We start from the raw sequence: 26,763 nt of genomic DNA, 5'->3' as shown, positions 1-26,763 counted from the left end.
GGGGACTGAGGGAACAGCAGGGACTGAGGGGATGGGGAGTGAGGGGAAGGGACTGATGGGACTGCAGCGACTGAGGGGATGGGGACTGAGGGGACAGCAGGGATTGAGGGGATGGGACTGAGGGGACAGCAGGGACTGAGGGAATGGGGACAACAGGGTCTGAGGGGATGGTGACAGTGGGGACAGCAGGGACTGAGGGGATGGGAACTGAGGGGACAGCAGATACTGAGGGGATGGGGACAGCAGGGCCTGAGGGTATGGGGACTGAGGGGACAGCAGGGACTGACGGTTCAGCAGGGACTGAAGGAGTGGGGACTGAGGGGACAGCAGGGACTGACGGAACGGGGACTGAGGGGACAGCAGGGACTGAGGGGATGGGGACTGTGGGGACAGCAGGGACTGAGGGAGTGGGGACTGAGGGGATGGGACTGAGGGGACAGCAGGGACTGAGGGGATGGGGACTGTGGGGACAGCAGGGACTGAGGGAGTGGGGACTGAGGGGATGGGGACTGTGGGGACAGCAGGGACTGAGGGAGTGGGGACTGAGGGGACAGCAGGGACTGAGGGGATGGGACTGAGGGGACAGCTGGGGCTGAGGGGATGGGACTGAGGGGACAGCAGGGACTGAGGGGATGGGACTGAGGGGACAGCAGGGACTGAGGGAATGGGGACTGTGGGGACAGCAGGGACTGAGGGGATGGGGACTGTGGGGACAGCAGGGACTGAGGGGATGGGGACTGAGGGGACAGCAGGGACTGAGCGGATGGGACTGAGGGGACAGCAGGGACTGGGGACTGAGGTGACAGCAGGGACTGAGGGGATGGGGACTGAGTGGACAGCAGGGACTGAGGGGATGGGGACTGAGGGGACAGCAAGAACTGACGCGATGGGGACTGAGAGGACAGCAAGAACTGAGGCGATGGGGACTGAGGGGACAGTTGGGAATGAGGGAATGGGGACTGAGTGGACAGCAGGAACTGAGGGGATGGGGACTGAGGGGACAGCAGGGACTGAGGGGATGGGGACTGTGGGGACAGCAGGGACTGAGGGGATGGGGACTGTGGGGACAGCAGGGACTGAGCGGATGGGGACTGAGGGGACAGCAGGGACTGAGGGGATGGGGACTGAGAGGACAGCAAGAACTGAGGCGATGGGGACTGAGGGGACAGTTGGGACTGAGGGAATGGGGACTGAGTGGACAGCAGGAACTGAGGGGATGGGGACTGAGGGGACAGCAGGAACTGAGGGGATGGGGACTGAGGGGACAGCAGGAACTGAGGGGATGGGGACTGTGGGGACAGCATGAACTGAGGGGATGGGGACTGAGGGGATGGGACTGAGGGGACAGCAGGAACTGAGGGGATGGGGACTGAGTGGACAGCAGGGACTGAGGGGATGGGGACTGTGGGGACAGCAGGGACTGAGGGGATGGGGACTGTGGGGACAGCAGGGACTGAGGGGATGGGGACTGTGGGGACAGCAGGGACTGAGGGGATGGGGACTGAGGGGACAGCAGGTACTGAGGGGATGGGACTGAGGGGACAGCAGGGACTGAGGGGATGGGGACTGTGGGGACAGCAGGGACTGAGGGGATGGGGACTGTGGGGACAGCAGGGACTGAGGGTATGGGGACTGAGGCGACAGCAGGGACTGAGGGGACAGCAGGTACTGAGGGGATGGGACTGAGGGGACAGTGGGGACTGAGGGGATGGGGACTGAGGAGACAGAAGGAACTGAGGGAATGGGGACTGAGGGAACAGCAGGGACTGACGGAATGGGGACTGAGGGGACAGCAGGAACTGAGGGAATGGGGACTGATGGGACTGCAGCGACTGAGGGGATGGGGACTGAGGGCACAGCAGGAACTGAGGCAATGGGGACTGAGGGGAAGGGACAGCAGGGACTGAGGGGACGGGGAATGAGGGGACAGCAGGGATTGAGGCAATGGGGACTGAGGGGAAGGGACTGATTGGACTGCAGCGACTGAGGGGACAGCAGGGACTGAGGGGACAGCAGGGACTGAGGGGACAGCAGGAACTGAGGCAATGGGGACTAAGGGGACAGCAGGGACTGAGGGGATGGGGACTGAGGGGAAGGGACTGATGGGACTGCAGCGACTGAGGGGATGGGGACTGAGGGGACAGCAGGGACTGAGGGGATGGGACTGAGGGGACAGCTGGGGCTGAGGGAATGGGGACTGAGGGGACTGCAGGTACTGAGGGGATGGGACTGTGGGGACAGCAGGGACTGAGGGGATGGGGACAGCAGGGACTGAGGGGACAGCAGGGACTGAGGGGTTGGGAACTGAGGGGACAGCAGGGACTGACGGAATGGGGACTGAGGGGACAGCAGGGTCTGAGGGGATGGGGACAGCAGGGACTGACGGAATGGGGACAGCAGGGACTGACGGAATGGGGACAGCAGGGACTGAGGGAGTGGGGACTGAGGGGACAGCAGGGACTGAGGGGATGGGGACTGAGGGGACAGCAGGTACTGAGGGGATGGGGACTGAGGGGACAGCAGGTACTGAGGGGATGGGACTGAGGGGACAGCAGGAACTGAGGGAATGGGGACTGAGGGGACAGCAGGAACTGAGGCGATGGGGACTGAGGGGACAGCAGGGACTGAGGGAATGGGGACTGAGGGGACAGCAGGAACTGAGGCGATGGGGACTGAGGGGATAGCAGGGACTGAGGAAATGGGGACTGAGTGGACAGCAGGAACTGAGGCGATGGGGACTGAGTGGACAGCAGGGACTGAGGGGATGGGACTGAGGGAATGGGGACTGTGGGGAGTGCAGGTACTGAGGGGATGGGGACTGTGGGGACAGCAGGGACTGAGGGAATGGGGACTGAGGGGACAGCAGGGACTGAGGGGATGGGACTGAGGGGACAGCAAGAACTGAGGCGATTGGGACTGAAGGGACAGTGGGGACTGAGGGGATGGGGACTGAGGGGATGGGGACTGAGGGGATGGGGACTGAGGGGATGGGGACTGAGGGGATGGGGACTGAGGGGATGGGGACTGAGGGGATGGGGACTGAGGGGATGGGGACTGAGGGGATGGGGACTGACGGGATGGGGACTGAGGGGACAGCAGGGACTGAGGGGATGGGAACTGAGGGGACAGCAGGGACTGAGGGAGTGGGGACTGAGGGGAAAGCAGGGACTGAGGGGATGGGAACTGAGGGGACAGCAGGGACTGAGGGAGTGGGGACTGAGGGGACAGCGGGGACTGAGGGGATGGGAACTGAGGGGACAGCAGGGACTGAGGGGATGGGAACTGAGGGGACAGCAGGGACTGAGGGGACAGCAGGGACTGAGGGGATGGGAACTGAGGAGACTGCAGCGACTGAAGGAGTGGGGACTGAGGGGACAGCAGGGACTGAGGGAATGGGGACTGTGGGGATAGCAGGGACTGAGGGAATGGGGACTGAGGGAACAGCAGGGACTGAGGGGATGGGGAGTGAGGGGAAGGGACTGATGGGACTGCAGCGACTGAGGGGATGGGGACTGAGGGGACAGCAGGGATTGAGGGGATGGGACTGAGGGGACAGCTGGGGCTGAGGGAATGGGGACTGAGGGGACAGCAGGTACTGAGGGGACTGCAGGGACTGAGGGAATGGGGACAGCAGGGTCTGAGGGGATGGTGACAGTGGGGACAGCAGGGACTGAGGGGATGGGAAATGAGGGGACAGCAGATACTGAGGGGATGGGGACAGCAGGGACTGAGGGGATGGGGACTGAGGGGACAGCAGGGACTGAGGGGACAGCAGGGACTGAAGGAGTGGGGACTGAGGGGACAGGAGGGACTGACGGAACGGGGACTGAGGGGACAGCAGGGACTGAGGGGATGGGGACTGTGGGGACAGCAGGGACTGAGGGAGTGGGGACTGAGGGGATGGGACTGAGGGGACAGCAGGGACTGAGGGGATGGGGACTGAGGGGAAGGGACTGATGGGACTGCAGCGACTGAGGGGATGGGACTGAGGGGACAGCTGGGGCTGAGGGAATGGGGACTGAGGGGACAGCAGGTACTGAGGGGATGGGACTGAGGGGACAGCAGGGACTGAGGGAATGGGGACTGTGGGGACAGCAGGGACTGAGGGGATGGGGACTGAGGAGACAGCAGGGGCTGAGGGAATGGGGACTGTGGGGACAGCAGGGACTGAGGGGATGGGGACTGAGGGGACAGCAGGGACTGTGGGGATGGGGACTGTGGGGATGGGGACTGTGGGGATGGGGACTGTGGGGACAGCAGGGACTGAGGGGATGGGGACTGTGGGGACAGCAGGGACTGAGGGGATGGGACTGAGGGGACAGCAGGGACTGAGGGGATGGGGACTGAGGGGACAGCAGGGACTGAGGGGATGGGGACTGAGGGGACAGCAAGAACTGAGGCGATGGGGACTGAGTGGACAGCAGGGACTGAGGGAATGGGGACTGAGTGGACAGCAGGAACTGAGGGGATGGGGACTGAGGGGACAGCAGGAACTGAGGGGATGGGGACTGTGGGGACAGCATGAACTGAGGGGATGGGGACTGAGGGGACAGCAGGAACTGAGGGGATGGGGACTGTGGGGACAGCAGGGACTGAGGGGATGGGACTGAGGGGACAGCAGGGACTGGGGACTGAGGTGACAGCAGGGACTGAGGGGATGGGACTGAGGGGACAGCAGGGACTGAGGGAATGGGGACTGTGGGGACAGCAGGGACTGAGGGGATGGGGACTGTGGGGACAGCAGGGACTGAGGGGATGGGACTGAGGGGACAGCAGGGACTGAGGGGATGGGGACTGAGGGGACAGCAGGGACTGAGGGGATGGGGACTGAGGGGACAGCAAGAACTGAGGCGATGGGGACTGAGGGGACAGTTGGGACTGAGGGAATGGGGACTGTGGGGACAGCATGAACTGAGGGGATGGGGACTGAGGGGACAGCAGGAACTGAGGGGATGGGGACTGTGGGGACAGCAGGGACTGAGGGGATGGGACTGAGGGGACAGCAGGGACTGGGGACTGAGGTGACAGCAGGGACTGAGGGGATGGGACTGAGGGGACAGCAGGGACTGAGGGAATGGGGACTGTGGGGACAGCAGGGACTGAGGGGATGGGGACTGTGGGGACAGCAGGGACTGAGGGGATGGGGACTGTGGGGACAGCAGGGACTGAGGGGACAGCAGGGACTGAGGGGATGGGGACTGAGGGGACAGCAGGGACTGAGGGGATGGGGACTGAGGGGACAGCAGGGACTGAGGGGATGGGGACTGAGGGGACAGCAAGAACTGAGGCGATGGGGACTGAGAGGACAGCAAGAACTGAGGCGATGGGGACTGAGGGGACAGTTGGGACTGAGGGAATGGGGACTGAGTGGACAGCAGGAACTGAGGGGATGGGGACTGAAGGGACAGCAGGAACTGAGGGGATGGGGACTGAGGGGACAGCAGGAACTGAGGGGATGGGGACTGAGTGGACAGCAGGTACTGAGGGGATGGGGACTGTGGGGACAGCAGGGACTGAGGGGATGGGGACTGTGGGGACAGCAGGGACTGAGGGGATGGGGACTGAGGGGACAGCAGGTACTGAGGGGATGGGACTGAAGGGACAGCAGGGACTGAGGGAATGCGGACTGTGGGGACAGCAGGGACTGAGGGGATGGGGACTGTGGGGACAGCAGGGACTGAGGGAATGCGGACTGTGGGGACAGCAGGGACTGAGGGAATGCGGACTGTGGGGACAGCAGGGACTGAGGGAATGCGGACTGTGGGGACAGCAGGGACTGAGGGGATGGGGACTGTGGGGACAGCAGGGACTGAGGGGATGGGGACTGAGGGGACAGCAGGGACTGAGGGGACAGCAGGTACTGAGGGGACAGCAGGTACTGAGGGGATGGGACTGAGGGGAGAGTGGGGACTGAGTGGACAGCAGGAACTGAGGGAATGGGGACTGAGGGGATGGGGACTGAGGAGACAGCATGAACTGAGGGGATGGGGACTGAGTGGACAGCAGGTACTGAGGGGATGGGACTGAGGGAACAGCAGGAACTGAGGGGATGGGGACTGAGTGGACAGCAGGTACTGAGGGGATGGGGACTGTGGGGACAGCAGGGACTGAGGGGATGGGGACTGTGGGGACAGCAGGGACTGAGGGGATGGGGACTGTGGGGACAGCAGGAACTGAGGGGATGGGGACTGTGGGGACAGCAGGGACTGAGGGGATGGGGACTGTGGGGACAGCAGGGACTGAGGGGATGGGGACTGTGGGGACAGCAGGTACTGAGGGGATGGGACTGAGGGGACAGCAGGGACTGAGGGAATGCGGACTGTGGGGACAGCAGGGACTGAGGGGATGGGGACTGTGGGGACAGCAGGGACTGAGGGAATGCGGACTGTGGGGACAGCAGGGACTGAGGGAATGCGGACTGTGGGGACAGCAGGGACTGAGGGGATGGGGACTGTGGGGACAGCATGGACTGAGGGGATGGGGACTGAGGGGACAGCAGGGACTGAGGGGACAGCAGGGACTGAGGGGACAGCAGGTACTGAGGGGATGGGACTGAGGGGACAGTGGGGACTGAGTGGACAGCAGGAACTGAGGGAATGGGGACTGAGGGGATGGGGACTGAGGAGACAGAAGGAACTGAGGGAATGGGGACTGATGGAACAGCAGGAACTGAGGGAATGGGGACTGCAGGGACTGAGGGAGTGGGGACTGAGGGGACAGCAGGGACTGAGGGGATGGGGACTGAGGGGAAGGGACTGATGGGACTGCAGCGACTGAGGGGATGGGGACTGAGGGCACAGCAGGAACTGAGGCAATGGGGACTGAGGGGAAGGGACAGCAGGGACTGAGGGGACAGCAGGGCCTGAGGGAATGGGGACTGTGGGGACAGCAGGAACTGAGGCAATGGGGACTGAGGGGACAGCAGGAACTGAGACAATGGGGACTAAGGGGACAGCAGGGACTGAGGGGATGGGGACTGAGGGGAAGGGACTGATGGGACTGCAGCGACTGAAGGGATGGGGACTGAGGGGACAGCAGGGACTGAGGGGATGGGACTGAGGGGACAGCTGGGGCTGAGGGAATGGGGACTGAGGGGACAGCAGGTACTGAGGGGATGGGACTGTGGGGACAGCAGGGACTGAGGGGATGGGGACAGCAGGGACTGAGGGGATGGGGACTGAGGGGACAGCAGGGACTGAGGGGATGGGACTGAGGGGACAGCTGGGGCTGAGGGGATGGGACTGAGGGGACAGCAGGGACTGAGGGGTTGGGAACTGAGGGGACAGCAGGGACTGACGGAATGGGGACTGAGGGGACAGCAGGGTCTGAGGGGATGGGGACAGCAGGGACTGAGGGAATGGGGACAGCAGGGACTGAGGGAGTGGGGACTGAGGCGACAGCAGGGACTGAGGGGATGGGGACAGCAGGGACTGACGGAATGGGGACAGCAGGGACTGAGGGAGTGGGGACTGAGGGGACAGCAGGGACTGAGGGAGTGGGGACTGTGGGGACAGCAGGGACTGAGGGGATGGGGACTGAGGGGACAGCAGGTACTGAGGGGATGGGACTGAGGGGACAGCAGGAACTGAGGGAATGGGGACTGAGGGGACAGCAGGAACTGAGGCGATGGGGACTGAGGGGACAGCAGGGACTGAGGAAATGGGGACTGAGTGGACAGCAGGGACTGAGGGGACAGCAGGGACTGAGGGAATGGGGACTGAGGGGACAGCAGGAACTGAGGCGATGGGGACTGAGGGGACAGCAGGGACTGAGGAAATGGGGACTGAGTGGACAGCAGGAACTGAGGCGATGGGGACTGAGGACAGCAGGTACTGAGGGGATGGGACTGAGGGAATGGGGACTGTGGGGAGTGCAGGTACTGAGGGGATGGGGACTGTGGGGACAGCAGGGACTGAGGGAATGGAGACTGAGGGGACAGCAGGAACTGAGGGAATGGGGACAGCAGGGACTGAGGGAATGGGGACTGAGGGGACAGCAGGGACTGAGGGGATGGGGACTGAGGGGACAGCAAGAACTGAGGCGATGGGGACTGAAGGGACAGCGGGGACTGAGGGGATGGGGACTGAGGGGATGGGGACTGAGGGGACAGCAGGGACTGAGGGGATGGGAACTGAGGGGACAGCAGGGACTGAGGGAGTGGGGACTGAGGGGACAGCAGGGACTGAGGGAATGGGGACTGAGGGGACAGCAGGGACTGAGGGAATGGGGACTGAGGGAACAGCAGGGACTGAGGGGATGGGGACTGAGGGGAAGGGACTGATGGGACTGCAGCGACTGAGGGGATGGGGACTGAGGGGACAGCAGGGATTGAGGGGATGGGACTGAGGGGACAGCTGGGGCTGAGGGAATGGGGACTGAGGGGACAGCAGGTACTGAGGGGATGGGGACAGCAGGGACTGAGGGGATGGGGACTGAGGGGACAGCAGGGACTGAGGGTTCAGCAGGGACTGAAGGAGTGGGGACTGAGCGGACAGCACGGACTGAGGGGATGGGAACTGAGGGGACAGCAGGGACTGACGGAACGGGGACTGAGGGGACAGCAGGGACTGAGGGATGGGGATTGTGGGGACAGCAGGGACTGAGGGAATGGGGACTGAGGGGACAGCAGGGACTGAGGGGATGGGAACTGAGGGGACAGCACGGTCTGACGGAATGGGGACTGAGGGGATGGGGACTGTGGGGACAGCAGGGACTGAGGGGATGGGGACTGTGGGGCAGCAGGGACTGAGGGGATGGGGACTGAGGGGACAGCAGGTACTGAGGGGATGGGACTGAGGGGACAGCAGGGACTGAGGGAATGGGGACTGTGGGGACAGCAGGGACTGAGGGGATGGGGACTGTGGGGACAGCAGGGACTGAGGGGATGGGACTGAGGGGACAGCAGGGACTGGGGACTGAGGTGACAGCAGGGACTGAGGGGATGGGGACTGAGGGGACAGCAGGGACTGAGGGGATGGGGACTGAGGGGACAGTTGGGACTGAGGGAATGGGGACTGAGTGGACAGCAGGAACTGAGGGGATGGGGACTGTGGGGACAGCATGGACTGGGGATGGGGACTGTGGGGACTGAGGGGATGGGGACTGTGGGGACAGCAGGGACTGAGCGGATGGGGACTGAGGGGACAGCAGGGACTGAGGGGATGGGACTGAGGTGACAGCAGGGACTGAGGGGATGGGGACTGAGGGGACAGCAGGGACTGAGGGGATGGGGACTGAGGGGACAGCAAGAACTGAGGCGAAGGGGACTGAGAGGACAGCAAGAACTGAGGCGATGGGGACTGAGGGGACAGTTGGGACTGAGGGAATGGGGACTGAGTGGACAGCAGGAACTGAGGGGATGGGGACTGTGGGGACAGCAGGGACTGAGGGGATCGGGACTGTGGGGACTGAGGGGATGGGGACTGTGGGGACTGAGGGGATGGGGACTGTGGGGACAGCAGGGACTGAGCGGATGGGGACTGTGGGGACAGCAGGGACTGAGGGAATGCGGACTGTGGGGACAGCAGGGACTGAGGGGATGGGGACTGTGGGGACAGCAGGGACTGAGGGAATGCGGACTGTGGGGACAGCAGGGACTGAGGGAATGCGGACTGTGGGGACAGCAGGGACTGAGGGAATGCGGACTGTGGGGACAGCAGGGACTGAGGGGATGGGGACTGTGGGGACAGCAGGGACTGAGGGGATGGGGACTGAGGGGACAGCAGGGACTGAGGGGACAGCAGGTACTGAGGGGACAGCAGGTACTGAGGGGACAGCAGGTACTGAGGGGAGAGTGGGGACTGAGTGGACAGCAGGAACTGAGGGAATGGGGACTGAGGAGACAGCATGAACTGAGGGGATGGGGACTGAGTGGACAGCAGGTACTGAGGGGATGGGACTGAGGGAACAGCAGGAACTGAGGGGATGGGGACTGAGTGGACAGCAGGTACTGAGGGGATGGGGACTGTGGGGACAGCAGGGACTGAGGGGATGGGGACTGTGGGGACAGCAGGGACTGAGGGGATGGGGACTGTGGGGACAGCAGGAACTGAGGGGATGGGGACTGTGGGGACAGCAGGAACTGAGGGGATGGGGACTGTGGGGACAGCAGGGACTGAGGGGATGGGGACTGTGGGGACAGCAGGGACTGAGGGGATGGGGACTGTGGGGACAGCAGGTACTGAGGGGATGGGACTGAGGGGACAGCAGGGACTGAGGGAATGCGGACTGTGGGGACAGCAGGGACTGAGGGGATGGGGACTGTGGGGACAGCAGGGACTGAGGGAATGCGGACTGTGGGGACAGCAGGGACTGAGGGAATGCGGACTGTGGGGACAGCAGGGACTGAGGGGATGGGGACTGTGGGGACAGCATGGACTGAGGGGATGGGGACTGAGGGGACAGCAGGGACTGAGGGGACAGCAGGTACTGAGGGGATGGGACTGAGGGGACAGTGGGGACTGAGTGGACAGCAGGAACTGAGGGAATGGGGACTGATGGAACAGCAGGAACTGAGGGAATGGGGACTGCAGGGACTGAGGGAGTGGGGACTGAGGGGACAGCAGGGACTGAGGGGATGGGGACTGAGGGGAAGGGACTGATGGGACTGCAGCGACTGAGGGGATGGGGACTGAGGGAATGACGGAATGGGGACAGCAGGGACTGAGGGAGTGGGGACTGAGGGGACAGCAGGGCCTGAGGGAATGGGGACTGTGGGGACAGCAGGAACTGAGGCAATGGGGACTGAGGGGACAGCAGGAACTGAGACAATGGGGACTGAGGGGACAGCAGGAACTGAGACAATGGGGACTAAGGGGACAGCAGGGACTGAGGGGATGGGGACTGAGGGGAAGGGACTGATGGGACTGCAGCGACTGAGGGGATGGGGACTGAGGGGACAGCAGGGACTGAGGGGATGGGACTGAGGGGACAGCTGGGGCTGAGGGAATGGGGACTGAGGGGACAGCAGGTACTGAGGGGATGGGACTGTGGGGACAGCAGGGACTGAAGGGATGGGGACAGCAGGGACTGAGGGGATGGGGACTGAGGGGACAGCAGGGACTGAGGGGATGGGACTGAGGGGACAGCTGGGGCTGAGGGGATGGGACTGAGGGGACAGCAGGGACTGAGGGGTTGGGAACTGAGGGGACAGCAGGGACTGACGGAATGGGGACTGAGGGGACAGCAGGGTCTGAGGGGATGGGGACAGCAGGGACTGACGGAATGGGGACAGCAGGGACTGACGGAATGGGGACAGCAGGGACTGAGGGAGTGGGGACTGAGGGGACAGCAGGGACTGAGGGGATGGGGACAGCAGGGACTGAGGGAGTGGGGACTGAGGGGACAGCAGGGACTGAGGGAGTGGGGACTGTGGGGACAGCAGGGACTGAGGGGATGGGGACTGAGGGGACAGCAGGTACTGAGGGGATGGGACTGAGGGGACAGCAGGAACTGAGGGAATGGGGACTGAGGGGACAGCAGGAACTGAGGCGATGGGGACTGAGGGGACAGCAGGGACTGAGGGAATGGGGACTGAGTGGACAGCAGGGACTGAGGGGACAGCAGGGACTGAGGGAATGGGGACTGAGGGGACAGCAGGAACTGAGGCGATGGGGACTGAGGGGACAGCAGGGACTGAGGAAATGGGGACTGAGTGGACAGCAGGAACTGAGGCAATGGGGACTGAGTGGACAGCAGGAACTGAGGGAATGGGGACTGAGGACAGCAGGTACTGAGGGGATGGGACTGAGGGAATGGGGACTGTGGGGAGTGCAGGTACTGAGGGGATGGGGACTGTGGGGACAGCAGGGACTGAGGGAATGGGGACTGAGGGGACAGCAGGAACTGAGGGAATGGGGACAGCAGGGACTGAGGGAATGGGGACTGAGGGGACAGCAGGGACTGAGGGGATGGGGACTGAGGGGACAGCAAGAAATGAGGCGATGGGGACTGAAGGGACAGCGGGGACTGAGGGGATGGGGACTGAGGGGATGGGAACTGAGGGGACAGCAGGGACTGAGGGGATGGGAACTGAGGGGACAGCAGGGACTGAGGGAGCGGGGACTGAGGGGACAGCAGGGACTGAGGGAATGGGGACTGAGGGGACAGCAGGGACTGAGGGAATGGGGACTGAGGGAACAGCAGGGACTGAGGGGATGGGGACTGAGGGGAAGGGACTGATGGGACTGCAGCGACTGAGGGGATGGGGACTGAAGGGACAGCAGGGATTGAGGGGATGGGACTGAGGGGACAGCTGGGGCTGAGGGAATGGGGACTGAGGGGACAGCAGGTACTGAGGGGATGGGGACAGCAGGGACTGAGGGGATGGGGACTGAGGGGACAGCAGGGACTGAGGGTTCAGCAGGGACTGAAGGAGTGGGGACTGAGCGGACAGCACGGACTGAGGGGATGGGAACTGAGGGGACAGCAGGGACTGACGGAACGGGGACTGAGGGGACAGCAGGGACTGAGGGATGGGGATTGTGGGGACAGCAGGGACTGAGGGAATGGGGACTGAGGGGACAGCAGGGACTGAGGGGATGGGAACTGAGGGGACAGCACGGTCTGACGGAATGGGGACTGAGGGGATGGGGACTGTGGGGACAGCAGGGACTGAGGGGATGGGGACTGTGGGGCAGCAGGGACTGAGGGGATGGGACTGAGGGGACAGCAGGTACTGAGGGGATGGGACTGAGGGGACAGCAGGGACTGAGGGAATGGGGACTGTGGGGACAGCAGGGACTGAGGGGATGGGGACTGTGGGGACAGCAGGGACTGAGGGGATGGGACTGAGGGGACAGCAGGGACTGGGGACTGAGGTGACAGCAGGGACTGAGGGGATGGGGACTGAGGGGACAGCAGGGACTGAGGGGATGGGGACTGAGGGGACAGTTGGGACTGAGGGAATGGGGACTGAGTGGACAGCAGGAACTGAGGGGATGGGGACTGTGGGGACAGCATGGACTGGGGATGGGGACTGTGGGGACTGAGGGGATGGGGACTGTGGGGACAGCAGGGACTGAGCGGATGGGGACTGAGGGGACAGCAGGGACTGAGGGGATGGGACTGAGGTGACAGCAGGGACTGAGGGGATGGGGACTGAGGGGACAGCAGGGACTGAGGGGATGGGGACTGAGGGGACAGCAAGAACTGAGGCGAAGGGGACTGAGAGGACAGCAAGAACTGAGGCGATGGGGACTGAGGGGACAGTTGGGACTGAGGGAATGGGGACTGAGTGGACAGCAGGAACTGAGGGGATGGGGACTGTGGGGACAGCAGGGACTGAGGGGATGGGGACTGTGGGGACTGAGGGGATGGGGACTGTGGGGACTGAGGGGATGGGGACTGTGGGGACAGCAGGGACTGAGCGGATGGGGACTGAGGGGACAGCAGGGACTGAGGGGATGGGACTGAGGGGACAGCAGGGACTGGGGACTGAGGTGACAGCAGGGACTGAGGGGATGGGGACTGAGGGGACAGCAGGGACTGAGGGGATGGGGACTGAGGGGACAGCAAGAACTGAGGCGAAGGGGACTGAGGGGACAGCAAGAACTGAGGCGAAGGGGACTGAGAGGACAGCAAGAACTGAGGCGATGGGGACTGAGGGGACAGTTGGGACTGAGGGAATGGGGACTGTGTGGACAGCAGGAACTGAGTGGATGGGGACTGAGGGGACAGCAGGAACTGAGGGGATGGGGACTGTGGGGACAGCATGAACTGAGGGGATGGGGACTGTGGGGACAGCAGGGACTGAGGGGATGGGGACTGAGGGGACAGCAGGGACTGAGGGTTCAGCAGGGACTGAGGGGATGGGGACTGAGTGGGCAGCAGGGACTGAGGGGATGGGGACTGAGGGGAAGGGACTGATGGGACTGCAGCGACTGAGGGGATAGGGACTGAGGGGACAGCAGGGACTGGGGATGGGGACTGAGTGGGCAGCAGCGACTGAGGGGATGGGGACAGAGGGGATGGGGACAGCAGGGATTGAGGGACTGGGGACTGAGGGGACAGCAGGGATTAAGGGGATGGGAACTGAGGGGACAGCAGGGATTGAGGGGTTGGGAACTGAGGGGACTGAGGGAGTTGCGTCTGAGGGGACTGAGGGAGTGGGGACTGACGGAATGGGGACAGCAGGGACTGAGGGAGTGGGGACTGAGGGGACAGCTGGGGCTGAGGGAATGGGGACTGGGGACAGCAGGTACTGAGGGGATGGGACTGAGGGAATGGGGACTGTGGGGACAGCAGGGACTGAGGGGATGGGGACAGCAGGGACTGAGGGGATGGGACTGAGGAGACAGCTGGGGCTGAGGGAATGGGGACTGAGGGGACAGCAGGTACTGAGGGGATGGGACTGAGGGGACAGCAAGGACTGAGGGAATGGGGACTGTGGGGACAGCAGGGACTGAGGGGATGGTGACAGTGGGGACAGCAGGGACTGAGGGGATGGGGACTGAGTGGACGGCAGGGACTGAGGGGATGGGACTGAGGGGACAGCAGGGACTGAGGGGTTGGGAACTGAGGGGACAGCACGGTCTGACGGAATGGGGACTGAGTGGGCAGCAGGGACTGAGGGGATGGGGACTGAGGGGATGGGGACTGAGGGGACAGCAGGGACTGAGGGACTGGGGACTGTGGGGACAGCAGGGATTAAGGGGATGGGAACTGAGGGGACAGCAGGGATTGAGGGGTTGGGGACTGAGTGGGCAGCAGGGATTAAGGGGATGGGAACTGAGGGGACAGCAGGGATTGAGGGGTTGGGAACTGAGGGGACAACAGGGACTGAGGGAGTCGCGTCTGAGGGGACAGCAGGGACTGAGGGGACAGCAGGGACTGACGGAATGGGGACAGTAGGGACTGAGGGAGCTGGGACTGAGGGAATGGGGACTGAGGGGACAGCAGGGACTGACGGAATGGGGACTGAGGGGACAGCAGGGACTGAGGGAGCTGGGACTGAGGGAATGGGGACTGAGCGGACAGCGGGGACTGACGGAATGGGGACTGAGTGGACAGCGGGGACTGACGGAATGGGGACTGAGTGGACAACAGGGACTGAGGGAATGGGGACTGAGCGGACAGCGGGGACTGACGGAATGGGGACTGAGTGGACAACAGGGACTGAGGGAATGGGGACTGAGCGGACAGCGGGCACTGACAGAATGGGGACTGAGCGGACAGCGGGGACTGACGGAATGGGGACTGAGTGGACAACAGGGACTGAGGGAATGGGGACTGAGCGGACAGCGGGCACTGACAGAATGGGGACTGAGGGAGCTGGGACTGAGGGAATGGGGACTGAGCGGACAGCGGGGACTGACGGAATGGGGACTGAGTGGACAACAGGGACTGAGGGAATGGGGACTGAGCGGACAGCGGGCACTGACAGAATGGGGACTGAGGGAGCTGGGACTGAGGGAATGGGGACTGAGCGGACAGCGGGGACTGAGGGAGTGGGGACTGAGGGGACAACAGGGACTGAGGGAATGGGGACTGAGGGGACAGCGGGGACTGACGGAATGGGGAATGAGGGGACAGCAGGGACTGACGGAATGGGGAATGAGGGGACAGCAGGGACTGACGGAATGGGGAATGAGGGGACAGCAGGGACTGACGGAATGGGGAATGAGGGGACAGCAGGGACTGACGGAATGGGGAATGAGGGGACAGCAGGGACTGAGGGGATCCTGCTGATTTTGTCGAGTACAAATCCCAGATGGAACACTTGTCAGTGCCCACATTTGGTACCATCCCTCTCCCCATGCTTCAGTGCCTACCCGCTCATGCAGTATGATATGGAGGGTTTTACCATCTATCGCATCGCATCTGGAGTCTTTGATGTACTTACTGCATGGAGTGGATTGCCCTGGTCAATGGGGCTCCTGAGGTCTGTACGTAATTCATCAAATGCAATTATCTGCAACACAACCAACAATGTCGGTTATTAAACTCTTCATGCTTCTCCAGGGAGGGGAGGAGCAGACACAGAGGCATACACACATACACACATTCAAATAGTTGTATATATACATATATATACACACACACATGTACACATCCTCAGATCTATTGACATCCTGGGGGTTACCATGACCAGCAACTTAACTGCAGCAGCCATATAAATGCTATGGCTACAAGAGCAGGTCAGACGCTGGGAATTCTGTCGTGAGTAACCCACCTCCTGTCTTCCCAAAGTCTGTCCACCACCTGCAAGGCACAAGTCTGGAGTGTGATGGAATACTCTCCACTTGCCTGGATAGGTGCAGCTCCAACAACACTCAAGAAGCTCGACACCATCCAGGACAAAGCAGTCCGCTTGATTGGAACCCCATCCACCACCTTCAACATTCACTCCCTCCACCACCAACGCACAGTGGCAGCAGTGTGTACCATCTACAAGATGCAATGCAGCAACGCACCAAGGCTCCTTAGACAGCACCTTCCAAACCTGCGACCTCTACCAACCCAGAAGGACAAGGGCAGCAGATGCATGGGAACAGCACCACCTGCAAGTTCCCCTCCAAGCCACACACCATTCAACGTTAAGTCATAGAGTTATACAACACAGAAACAGGCCCTTCAGTCCATCGTGTCTGTGCCGGCCATCAAGCACCTAACTATTCTAATCCCATTTTCCAGCACTTGGCCTGTAGCCTTGTATGCTATGGCGTTTCAAGTGCTCATCTAAATATTTCTTAAATGTTGTGAGGGTTCCCGCCTCTGCCACCTCTTCAGGCAGTGTCTTCCAGATTGCAACCACCCTCTGGGTGAAAAACATTTTCCTCAAGTCACCTCTAAACCTCCTGCCCCTTACCTTAAATCTATGCCCCCTGGTTATTGACCCCTCCACTAAGGGAAAAAGTTTCTTCCTTTCTAACCTGTCCATGTCCCTCATAATTTTGTACACCTCAATCAGTTCCCTCCTCAGCCTTCTCTGCTCTAAGGAAAACAACCCTAGCCTTTTCAATCTCTCTTCATTGCTGAAATGCTCCAGCCCAGGCAACATCCTGGTGAATCTCCTCTGCACTCTCTCCAGGGCAATCACATCCTTCCGATAGTGTGCTGCCCAGAACTGTACACAGTACTCCAGCTGTGACCTAACTAGCGTTTTATACAGCTCCATCATAACTTCCCTGCTCTTACATTCTGTGCCTCGGCTGATAAAGGCAAGTATCCCATATGCCTTCCTAACCACCTATCTACCTGTGCTGCTGCCTTCAGTGATCTATGGACAAGTACACCAAGGTCCCTCTGAACTTCTGTACTTCCTAGGGTCCGACCATCCATTGAATATTCCCTTGCCTTGCTAGTCCTCCCAAAATGCATCACCTCACACTTCTCATGATTAAATTCCATTTGCCACTGCTCTGCCCATCTTACCAGCCCATCTATATCGTCCCGTAATCTAAGGCTTTCCTCCTCACTATTTACAACACAACCAATTTTTGTGTCATCTGCGAACTCACTGATCACACCTCCGATATTCACGTCTAAATCATTAATCTACACTACAAACAGCAAGGGTCACAGGCTTCCACTCGCAAAAACCCTCGACCATTACCCTCTGCCTCCTGCCACTAAGCCAATTTTGGATCCACTTTGCCAAATTGCCCTGGATCCCATGGGCTCTTACCTTCTTGAACAATCTTCGATGCAGGACCTTATCAAAAGCCTTACTGAAGTCCATGAAGACTACATCAACTGCTTTACCCTCATCTACACATCTAGTCACCTCCTCGAAAAATTCTAGCAAGTTAGTTAGACACGATCTCCCCATGACAAAGCCATGCTGACTATCTCTGATTAATCCCTGCCTCTCCAAGTGGAGATTAATCCTGTCCCTCAGAATTTTTTCCAATAGTTTCCCAACCACTGATGTTAGACTCAATGGCCAGTAATTACTTGGTTTATCCCTACTACCCTTCTTGAATAATGGCACCACTTTGGCTGTCCTCCAATCCTCTGGTGCCTCTCCTGTGGCCAGAGAGGATTTGAAAATTTGTGTCAGAGCCCCTGCTATCTCCTCCCTTGCCTCACATAACAGCCTGGGATACATCTCATATGGGCCTGGGGATTTATCCACTTTTAAGCCCGCTAAAACAGCTAATACTTCCTCCCTTTCAATGCTACTATGTTCAAGTATATCACAATCCCCCTCCCTGATCTCTACACCTACATCGTCCTTCTCCATAGTGAACACAGATGAAAAATAATCATTTAAAACCTCACCTATGTCCTCTGGCTCCACACACAGATTGCCACTTTGGTCGCTAATGGGCCCTACTCTTTCCCTGGTTATCCTCTTGCCCTTAATATACTTATAAAACGCCTTAGGATTTTCCTTTATCTTGCCCACCAGTGTTTTTTCATGCCCCTCTTCACTCTCCTAATTACTTTTTTAAGTACCACCCCTACACTTTCTATACTCCTCTAGGGCCTCCGCTGTTTTCAGCCCTCTGAATCTGCCAAAAGCCTCTTTTTTTTCCTGATCCAATCCTCTATATCCCTTGACACCCAGGGTTCCCTGGACTTGTTGGTCCTAACCTTCACCTTAACGGGTACATGTTGGCTCTGAACTTACACTATTTCCTCTTTGAATGACTCCCACTGGTCTGATGTAGACTTTCCTACAAGTAGCTGCTCCCAGTCCACTTTGGCCAGATCATGTTTTATCATTTTGAAATCGGCCTTCCCCCAATTCAGTACCTTTATTTATGATCCATCTTTGTCCTTTTCCATAACTACCTTAAATCTTAGAGTTATGGTCACTATCCCCAAAATGTTCCCCCACAGACACTTCTACCACTTGTCCGTCTTCATTCCCTAGGATTAGGTCCAGTACTGCCCCTTCTCTTGTGGGACTTTCTATGTACTGGCTCAAAAAGCTCTCCTGTATGCATTTTAAGAATTTCGCCCCCTTTAAGCCTTTTGCACTAAGACTATCCCAGTTGATATTGGGGAAGTTGAAATCCCCTACTATTATTACCCTATTGCTTTTACACCTCTCTGAGAATTGCCTGCATATCTGTTCCTCTATCTCTCCCTAACTATTTGGAGGCCTTTAGTACACTTCCAGCAAAGTGATTGCCCCCTTTTTGTTTTTAAGTTCTACCCATATGGCCTCATTTGAGAAACCTTCTACGATATCATCCCTTCTTACTGCAGTAATTGACTCCTTGAACAACAGTGCAATGCCACCTCCTCTTTTACCCCCGCCCCTATCATGCCTGTAGATTCTATACCCTGGAATATTGAACTGCCAGTCCTGCCCTTCCCATGTGCTAATCAACACCCTCATCTGCCTTACTAGTGAGACTCCTTGCATTAAAATAGATGCAATCCAGCCTTGCATTTTTCCCTTGTGCCTTAACAGGTCTGTATTTTCTCTGTCTTCCAGACTGACTCAGTTTCTCTTTATATTTGACTGTACATCACCCCCTACTGTACCTCCACTCTGTATCCCATCCCCCTGCCAAATTAGTTTAAACCCCCCCCCCCCCGCCACCCCACCCCCCAGCAACAGCACTAGCAAACCTCCCAGCAAGGATGTTGGTCCTGTTCCAGTTCAGGTGCAAACCGTCTAACTTGTACAGGTCCCACCTTTGCCAGCACCAGAGCCTGTGATCCAGGAAACTAAAGCCCTCCCTCCTGCACCACCTCCTCAGCCACGCATTCATCTGCTCTCTCCTCCTATTCCTATACTCACTCGCACGTGGCATCAGGAGTAATCCAGAGATTACAACCTTTGAGGTCCTGCTTCTTAATCTGCTACCTAGCTCCCTAAATTCTTGTTACAGGACCTCATCCCTCTTTCTACCTATGTCGTTGGTACCAATATGTACCACAACCTCCTACGGTTCACCCTCCCCCTGCAGAATGTCCTGTAGCCGCTCCGTGACATCCTGACCCTAGCACCATGGAGGCAACATACCATCCTGGACTCACGTTTGCGGCCACAGAAACACCTATCTGTACCCCTTACAATAGAATCCCCTGTCACTATAGCTCTCCCACTCCTTTTCTTCCCCTCCTGTACAGCTGAGCCACCCATGGTGCCATAGACTTGACTCTTGCTGCATTTCCCTGAGAAGCTATCTTCTCCCAACAGTATCCAAAGTGGAAAATCTGTTCGATAGGAAGATGGACCCAGGGGACTCCTGCACTACCTGCCTAGTTCTTCTACTCTGCCTGACAGTCACCCATTTCCTTTCTGCCTGAGCAGTCTTTACCTGCGGTGTAACCACCTCCCTGTACGTGTTCTCCATGATGATCTCAGCCTCGTGGATGCTCTGCAGTGTCTCCAGCTGCCGTTCCAGATCCAAAACGCGGATTTCGAATAGCTGCAGCTGGAGACACTTCCTGCTCACGTGTTTGCTTTGGACACTGGAAGTATTCCTGACTTCCCACATTACACAGGATGAGCACATCACTTTGCCGAGCTGCCCTGCCATGACTTCCCCTTAATTTATCCCCTTAAATTACCCAAAAATTAGATTATTTACACAATGGACCTTGATTCCCTAAAAAAGAAACACTATATACTCTATTTTTAAAAAAACTGTAGACCTTTCCCTTTACTTTTAGTTACTTACCCAGCTATTTAGAGTTATTCCCTGACAGCAGTTACTCACCAACCAATCACCTTGCAGCTTTCCTGTGACGTCACTGCTCACTTTGTTTTCAAACTCCGGCGCGCCTGGACTGCTCTCCCGGAAGGTGAGTGACTGGGCTGCGATCCTCAGGCTCAATTTATCCTCTTCTCTCGCTCTGTGTTTTCCCCGCAGGTCCGCTCCTCTCCGCTGCTCTCCCGGAAGGTAAGTGACTGGGCTGCGATCCTCAGGCTCAATTTATCCTCTTCTCTCGCTCGGTGTTTTCCCTGCAGGTCCGCTCCTCTCCGCTGCTCTCCCGGAAGGTAAGTGACTGGGCTGCGATCCTCAGGCTCAATTTATCCTCTTCTCTCGCTCGGTGTTTTCCCTGCAGGTCCGCTCCTCTCCGTTGCTCTCCTGGAAGGTAAGTGACTGGGCTGCGATCCTCAGGCTCAATTTATCCTCTTCTCTCGCTCGGTGTTTTCCCCGCAGGTCCGCTCCTGTCCGCTGCTCTCCCGGAAGGTGAGTGACTGGGCTGCGATCCTCAGGCTCAATTTATCCTCTTCTCTCGCTCGGTGTTTTCCCCGCAGGTCCGCTCCTCTCCGCTGCTCTCCCGGAAGGTGAGTGACTGGGCTGCGATCCTCAGGCTCAATTTATCCTCTTCTCGCTCTGTGTTTTCCCCGCAGGTCCGCTCCTCTCCGCTGCTCTCCCGGAAGGTAAGTGACTGGGCTGCGATCCTCAGGCTCAATTTATCCTCTCCTCTCGCTCGGTGTTTTCCCTGCAGGTCCGCTCCTCTCCGTTGCTCTCCTGGAAGGTAAGTGACTGGGCTGCGATCCTCAGGCTCAATTTATCCTCTTCTCTCGCTCGGGGTTTTCCCCGCAGGTCCGCTCCTCTCCGCTGCTCTCCCGGAAGGTAAGTGACTGGGCTGCGATCCTCAGGCTCAATTTATCCTCTTCTCTCGCTCGGTGTTTTCCCTGCAGGTCCGCTCCTCTCCGTTGCTCTCCTGGAAGGTAAGTGACTGCGCTGCGATCCTCAGGCTCAATTTATCCTCTTCTCTCGCTCGGGGTTTTCCCTGCAGGTCCGCTCCTCTCCGCTGCTCTCCCGGAAGGTAAGTGACTGGGCTGCGATCCTCAGGCTCAATTTATCCTCTTCTTTTGCTCGGTTTTTTTCCCCGCAGTTCCGCTCCTCTCCGCTGCTCTCCCGGAAGGTGAGTGACTGGGCTGCGATCCTCAGGCTCAATTTATCCTCTTCTTTTGCTCGGTTTTTTTCCCCGCAGGTCCGCTCCTCTCCGCTGCTCACCCGGAAGGTAAGTGGAACTATATCGCCGTTTCTTCATTGTCACTGGGCTAAAATCCTGCAACTCCCTTCCTAACAGCACTGTGGGTGTACCTATCTCACATGGACTGCAGCGGTTCAAGAAGGCAGCTCACCACCACCCCCTCAAGGGAAATCAGGAAGGGTAGTAACGCTGGCCTCGCAAGTGATGCTCACATCTCATGAACGAATAAAAAAGATAGGTCTATACACACAGGGATATATACACATACTCAAAGATGTACACACACAGGTACACATTTACAGACACGAACAGATACAATAATAACTTACATTTATATAGTGCCTTTAACATACTAAAACCACTATGGGTATTTCATAGAGATGTAATTAGAATGCCAGGCCAAGAAGGAGACATTAGCACAACAGACACACACATACAGACAGATAGACACATACAAACACATGGTTAAATAGACATTCGCACAAATGGGGTTGAAGATAATCTGACAGCTTCAGAGTCACTTTTGCTGATGCTAACTTTTAGTTACTCCCAGATATTTTTAATTTTAATTCAAACTCACAGACTGCCTTAGTGGGTTTTGAATTCACATTCTCTGGATTATTAGCCCAGTAATATGGCCACAACACAACCATTCACATGATAACTCTATGCTAAAATAAAAGCAGACAGACGTTAACTCTGCTTCTCTTTCCACAGATGCTGCCAGACCTGTTGAGTGGTTCCAGCATTTCTTGTTTTTATTTAAGATTTCCAGCATCCGCAGTATTTTGCTTTTATTTTAGTGTTTAATTCACTGCCACCTCTCTTCCAGGAATGCCTACCTTGAAGAAGTTCTGCTCTTCTCTCCAACGGGATTTTCGTTTGTCTCTTTTACCTTGTTCACCTTCATTGCTTTCTATTTCCCTCCTGGTGTTTGATAAGGTATCTACCAAAACTCGTTTTCACAGCCACATCTCCTTCCTCAGTGACTGTCTCCGGCTCCGACTTATTCCACGCGGATTCCAACTGCAGTTTCACCCATCATGCTTTGAAACCACCCAGGATCACAGATATCTCCGAGAAATACAACGTTCCTCGGACTGCTACTCTCGCTGCATCCTGAGATCCACACTCAGTGCTATGTGCCGCCACATGCACACACTGGACCTCTCTCTCCAGCGGCACCGCCTCACCTTATCTCAAAGCTGTTCTACTCCGCAGTTTCATCTCATCTTACGTCTCATCCGACGCATTAACAAAAAACTTTTTTTCTTCCTTTCAGGTGTTAAGGAACGCAACCTCCAGCAGCTGATGGGGCCTAATGCCCCTCCAGATCCTCCCTCCGCTTCACTTCCCTCTGACCCCACCCCTTCTGACCTGATCCCTTACCGTGTATTCACCATACCCTCTGACCTCCCCCTCTCTGATGCTGAGCGTTCTGTACTCAGCAAAGGTCTCAGTTTTATCCCCTTACGCCCCCACCTCTATGAATTTCGCGCTCGGCATGACTTTGAGCTCTTCTTCCGTCGCCTCCGCCTCCGGGCTCACTTCTTTGACCAGGAGTCCTCCCCACGACCAGCGGACCCATTCACCCACCTCCAGCATTCTCCCTCTACCTGGAACCCTCCCCCTGGCCTCTTACCTGCTCTTGATCTCTTCATTGAAAACTGTCGGCGAGACATTGGTCGTCTCAATTTCTCTGCCCCCCTCACTCACTCTAACCAGTCCCCCTCTGAATTTGAGGCACTCCGTTCTCTCAGGTCTAACTCCGACATGGTCATCAAACCTGCAGACAAGGGTGGTGCTGTTGTCGTATGGCGTACCGACCTCTACCTTGCAGAAGCTCAACGCCAACTCACGGACACTTCTTCCTACCTCCCTCTGGACCATGACCCCACCACCGAACATCAAGCCACCGTCCAAAGGACTGTCACTGACCTTATCTCCTCTGGAGATCTTCCCTCTACAGCTTCCAACCTCATAGTCCCACAACCCCAGACAGCCCGCATCTACCTCCTTCCCAAAATCCACAAACGGGACTGTCCCGGCAGACCCATTGTGTCAGCCTGCTCCTGCCCCACTGAACTTATTTCTTCCTATCTTGATTCTATCTTTTCTCCGCTGGTCCAGTCTCTTCCCACCTACATCCGTGACTCTTCTGACGCCCTACGTTATTTTGACAATTTCCAGTTTCCTGGTCCCAACCGCCTCCTCTTCACAATGGACGTCCAATCGCTCTACACCTCCATCCCCCACCAGGATGGTTTGAGGGCTCTCCGCTTCTTCCTGGAACAGAGGCCCAACCAGTCCCCATCCACCAACACCCTCCTCCGCCAGGCTGAACTTGTTCTCACATTGAACAACTTCTCCTTCAACTCCACGCACTTCCTTCAAGTAAAAGGTGTCGCTTTGGGTACCCGCATGGGTCCTGATTATGCCTGTCTTTTTGTGGGATATGTCGAGCATTCTTTGTTCCAGTCCTACTCAGGCCCCCTCCCCCAACTCTTTTTCCGGTACATTGATGACTGTATCGCTGCCGTTTCCTGCTCCCGCCCCGGACTGGAAAACTTTATCAACTTTGCTTCCAATTTCCACCCTTCTCTCACCTTTACATGGTCTATCTCTGACACTTCTCTTCCCTTCCTCGACTTCTCTGTCTCCATCTCTGGGGATAGGTTGTCTACTAATATCTATTATAAGCCCACCGACTCCCACAGCTACCTCGACTACACTTCACACCCTACCTCCTGTAAGGGCTCCATTCCATTCTCCCAGTTTCTCCGTCTCCGACGCATCTGCTCTGATGATGCTACCTTCCATGACGGTGCTTCTGATATGACCTCCTTTTTCCTCAACCGAGGATTTCCCCACACTGTGGTTGACAGGGCCCTCAACCGTGTCCGACCCATTCCCCGCACCTCTACCCTCACCCCTTCCCCTCCCTCCCAGAACCGTGACAGGGTTCCCCTTGTCCTCACTTTTCACCCCACCAGCCTCCATATCCAAAGGATCATCCTCCGCCATTTCCGCCACCTCCAGCGTGATGCCACTACCAGTCGCATCTTCCCCTCCCTTCCCCTGTCAGCATTCCGAAGGGATCGTTCCCTCCGTGACACCCTGGTCCACTCCTCCATTACCCCCACCACCTCGTTCCCTTCCCATGGCACCTTCCCCTGCAATCGCAGGAGGTGTAATACCTGCCCATTTACCTCCTCTCTCCTCACTATCCCAGGCCCCAAACACTCCTTTCAGGTGAAGCAGCGATTTACTTGTACTTCTTTCAATGTAGTATACTGTATTCGCTGCTCACAGTGTGGTCTCCTCTACACTGGGGAGACCAAGCGCAGACTGGGTGACCGCTTTGCGGAACATCTCCGCTCAGTTCGCAAGCAGGACCCTGAGCTTCCGGTTGCTTGCCATTTCAACACTCCCCCCTGCTCTCATGCTCACATCTCTGTCCTGGGATTGCTGCAGTGTTCCAGTGAACATCAACGCAAGCTCGAGGAACAGCATCTCATCTACCGATTAGGCACATTACAGCCTGCCGGACTGAACATTGAGTTCAATAATTTCAGAGCATGACAGACCCCCATTTTACTTTCATTTTTAGTGATTTTTTTTTTCTTTCTTTTTACATTCTTTTTTACAATCTTTTTTTTGCATTTATTTCATTTCATCTTAGTTTGTTCAGTTTGCTTACTCACTTTTTTTCAGGTTTGCACTTGCTGCTGTTCAATATTCAGTATATTCACACCTAATCTGTACTAATGCTTTGTCTTTCAACACACCATTAACATATTGTTTGCCTTTGCTCCGTGACCTTTTGGTCAGCTATGTGGCCTGGTCTAATCTGCACCTTCTCCTTTGTTATCTCTTGCCCAACCCCCACCTCACTTGTTTATAATCTGTGACTTTTCTAATATTTGTCAGTTCCGAAGAAGGGTCGCTGACCCGAAACGTTAACTCTGCTTCTCTTTCCATGCTGCCAGACCTGCTGAGTGATTCCAGCATTTCTTGTTTTTGTTTCAGATTTCCAGCATCCGCAGTATTTTGCTTTTATTTTAGTGTTTAATTCACTGCCACTTCTCTTCCAGGAATGCCTACCTTGAAGAAGTTCTGCTCTTCTCTCCGACGGGATTTTCGTTTGTCTCTTTTACCTTGTTCACCTTCATTGCTTTCTATTTCCCTCCTGGTGTTTGATAAGGTATCTACCAAAACTCGTTTTCACAGCCACATCTCCTTCCTCAGTGACTGTCTCCGGCTCCGACTGATTCCACGTGGATTCCAACTGCAGTTTCACCCATCATGCTTTGAAACCACCCAGGATCACAGGTATCTCCGAGAAATACAACGTTCCTCGGACTGCTACTCTCGCCGCATCCTGAGATCCACACTCAGTGCTATGCGCCGCCATATGCACACACTGGACCTCTCTCTCCAGCAGCACCGTCTCACCTTATCTCAAATCTGTTCTACTCCGCAGTTTCATCTCATCTTACGTCTCATCCGACGCATTAACAAAAAACTTTTTTTCTTCCTTTCAGGTGTTAAGGAACGCAAGCTCCAGCAGCTGATGGGGACTAATGCCCCTCCAGATCCTCCTTCCGCTTCACTTCCCTCTGACCCCATCCCTTCTGATCTGACCCCTTGCCGTGTATTCACTATACCCTCTGACCTCCCCCTCTCTGATGCTGAGCGTTCTGTACCCAGCAAAGGTCTCAGTTTTATCCCCTTACGCCCCCACCTCAATGAATTTCGCGCTCGGCATGACGTTGAGCTCTTCTTCCGTCGCCTCCGCCTCCGGGCTCACTTCTTCGACCAGGAGTCCTCCCCCCCGACCAGCAGACCCATTCACCCGCCTCCAGCATTCTCCCTCTACCTGGACCCCTCCCCCTGGCCTCTTAC

General features: G+C 57.6%; 1 protein-coding gene across 1 annotated transcript in view; it reads right to left on the bottom strand.

Moving 5' to 3' along the window:
- LOC137353441 (protein cornichon homolog 3) overlaps window positions 1–26,763 on the bottom strand; it is a 235,295-nt gene that overhangs the window by 155,570 nt on the left and 52,962 nt on the right. Inside the window, exon 2 of the mRNA XM_068019739.1 lies at window positions 15,842–15,910. Within this exon, the coding sequence (XP_067875840.1) occupies window positions 15,842–15,910 (69 nt within the window). The remainder of the gene's footprint in view (window positions 1–15,841; window positions 15,911–26,763) is intronic.

Source organism: Heterodontus francisci, chromosome 3, assembly GCF_036365525.1.
Source record: "Heterodontus francisci isolate sHetFra1 chromosome 3, sHetFra1.hap1, whole genome shotgun sequence".
NCBI classification, from domain to species: Eukaryota; Metazoa; Chordata; class Chondrichthyes; order Heterodontiformes; family Heterodontidae; genus Heterodontus; species Heterodontus francisci.
Note: the sequence above shows the minus strand (reverse complement) of the source record. Positions and strands in the feature narration are given on the sequence as shown.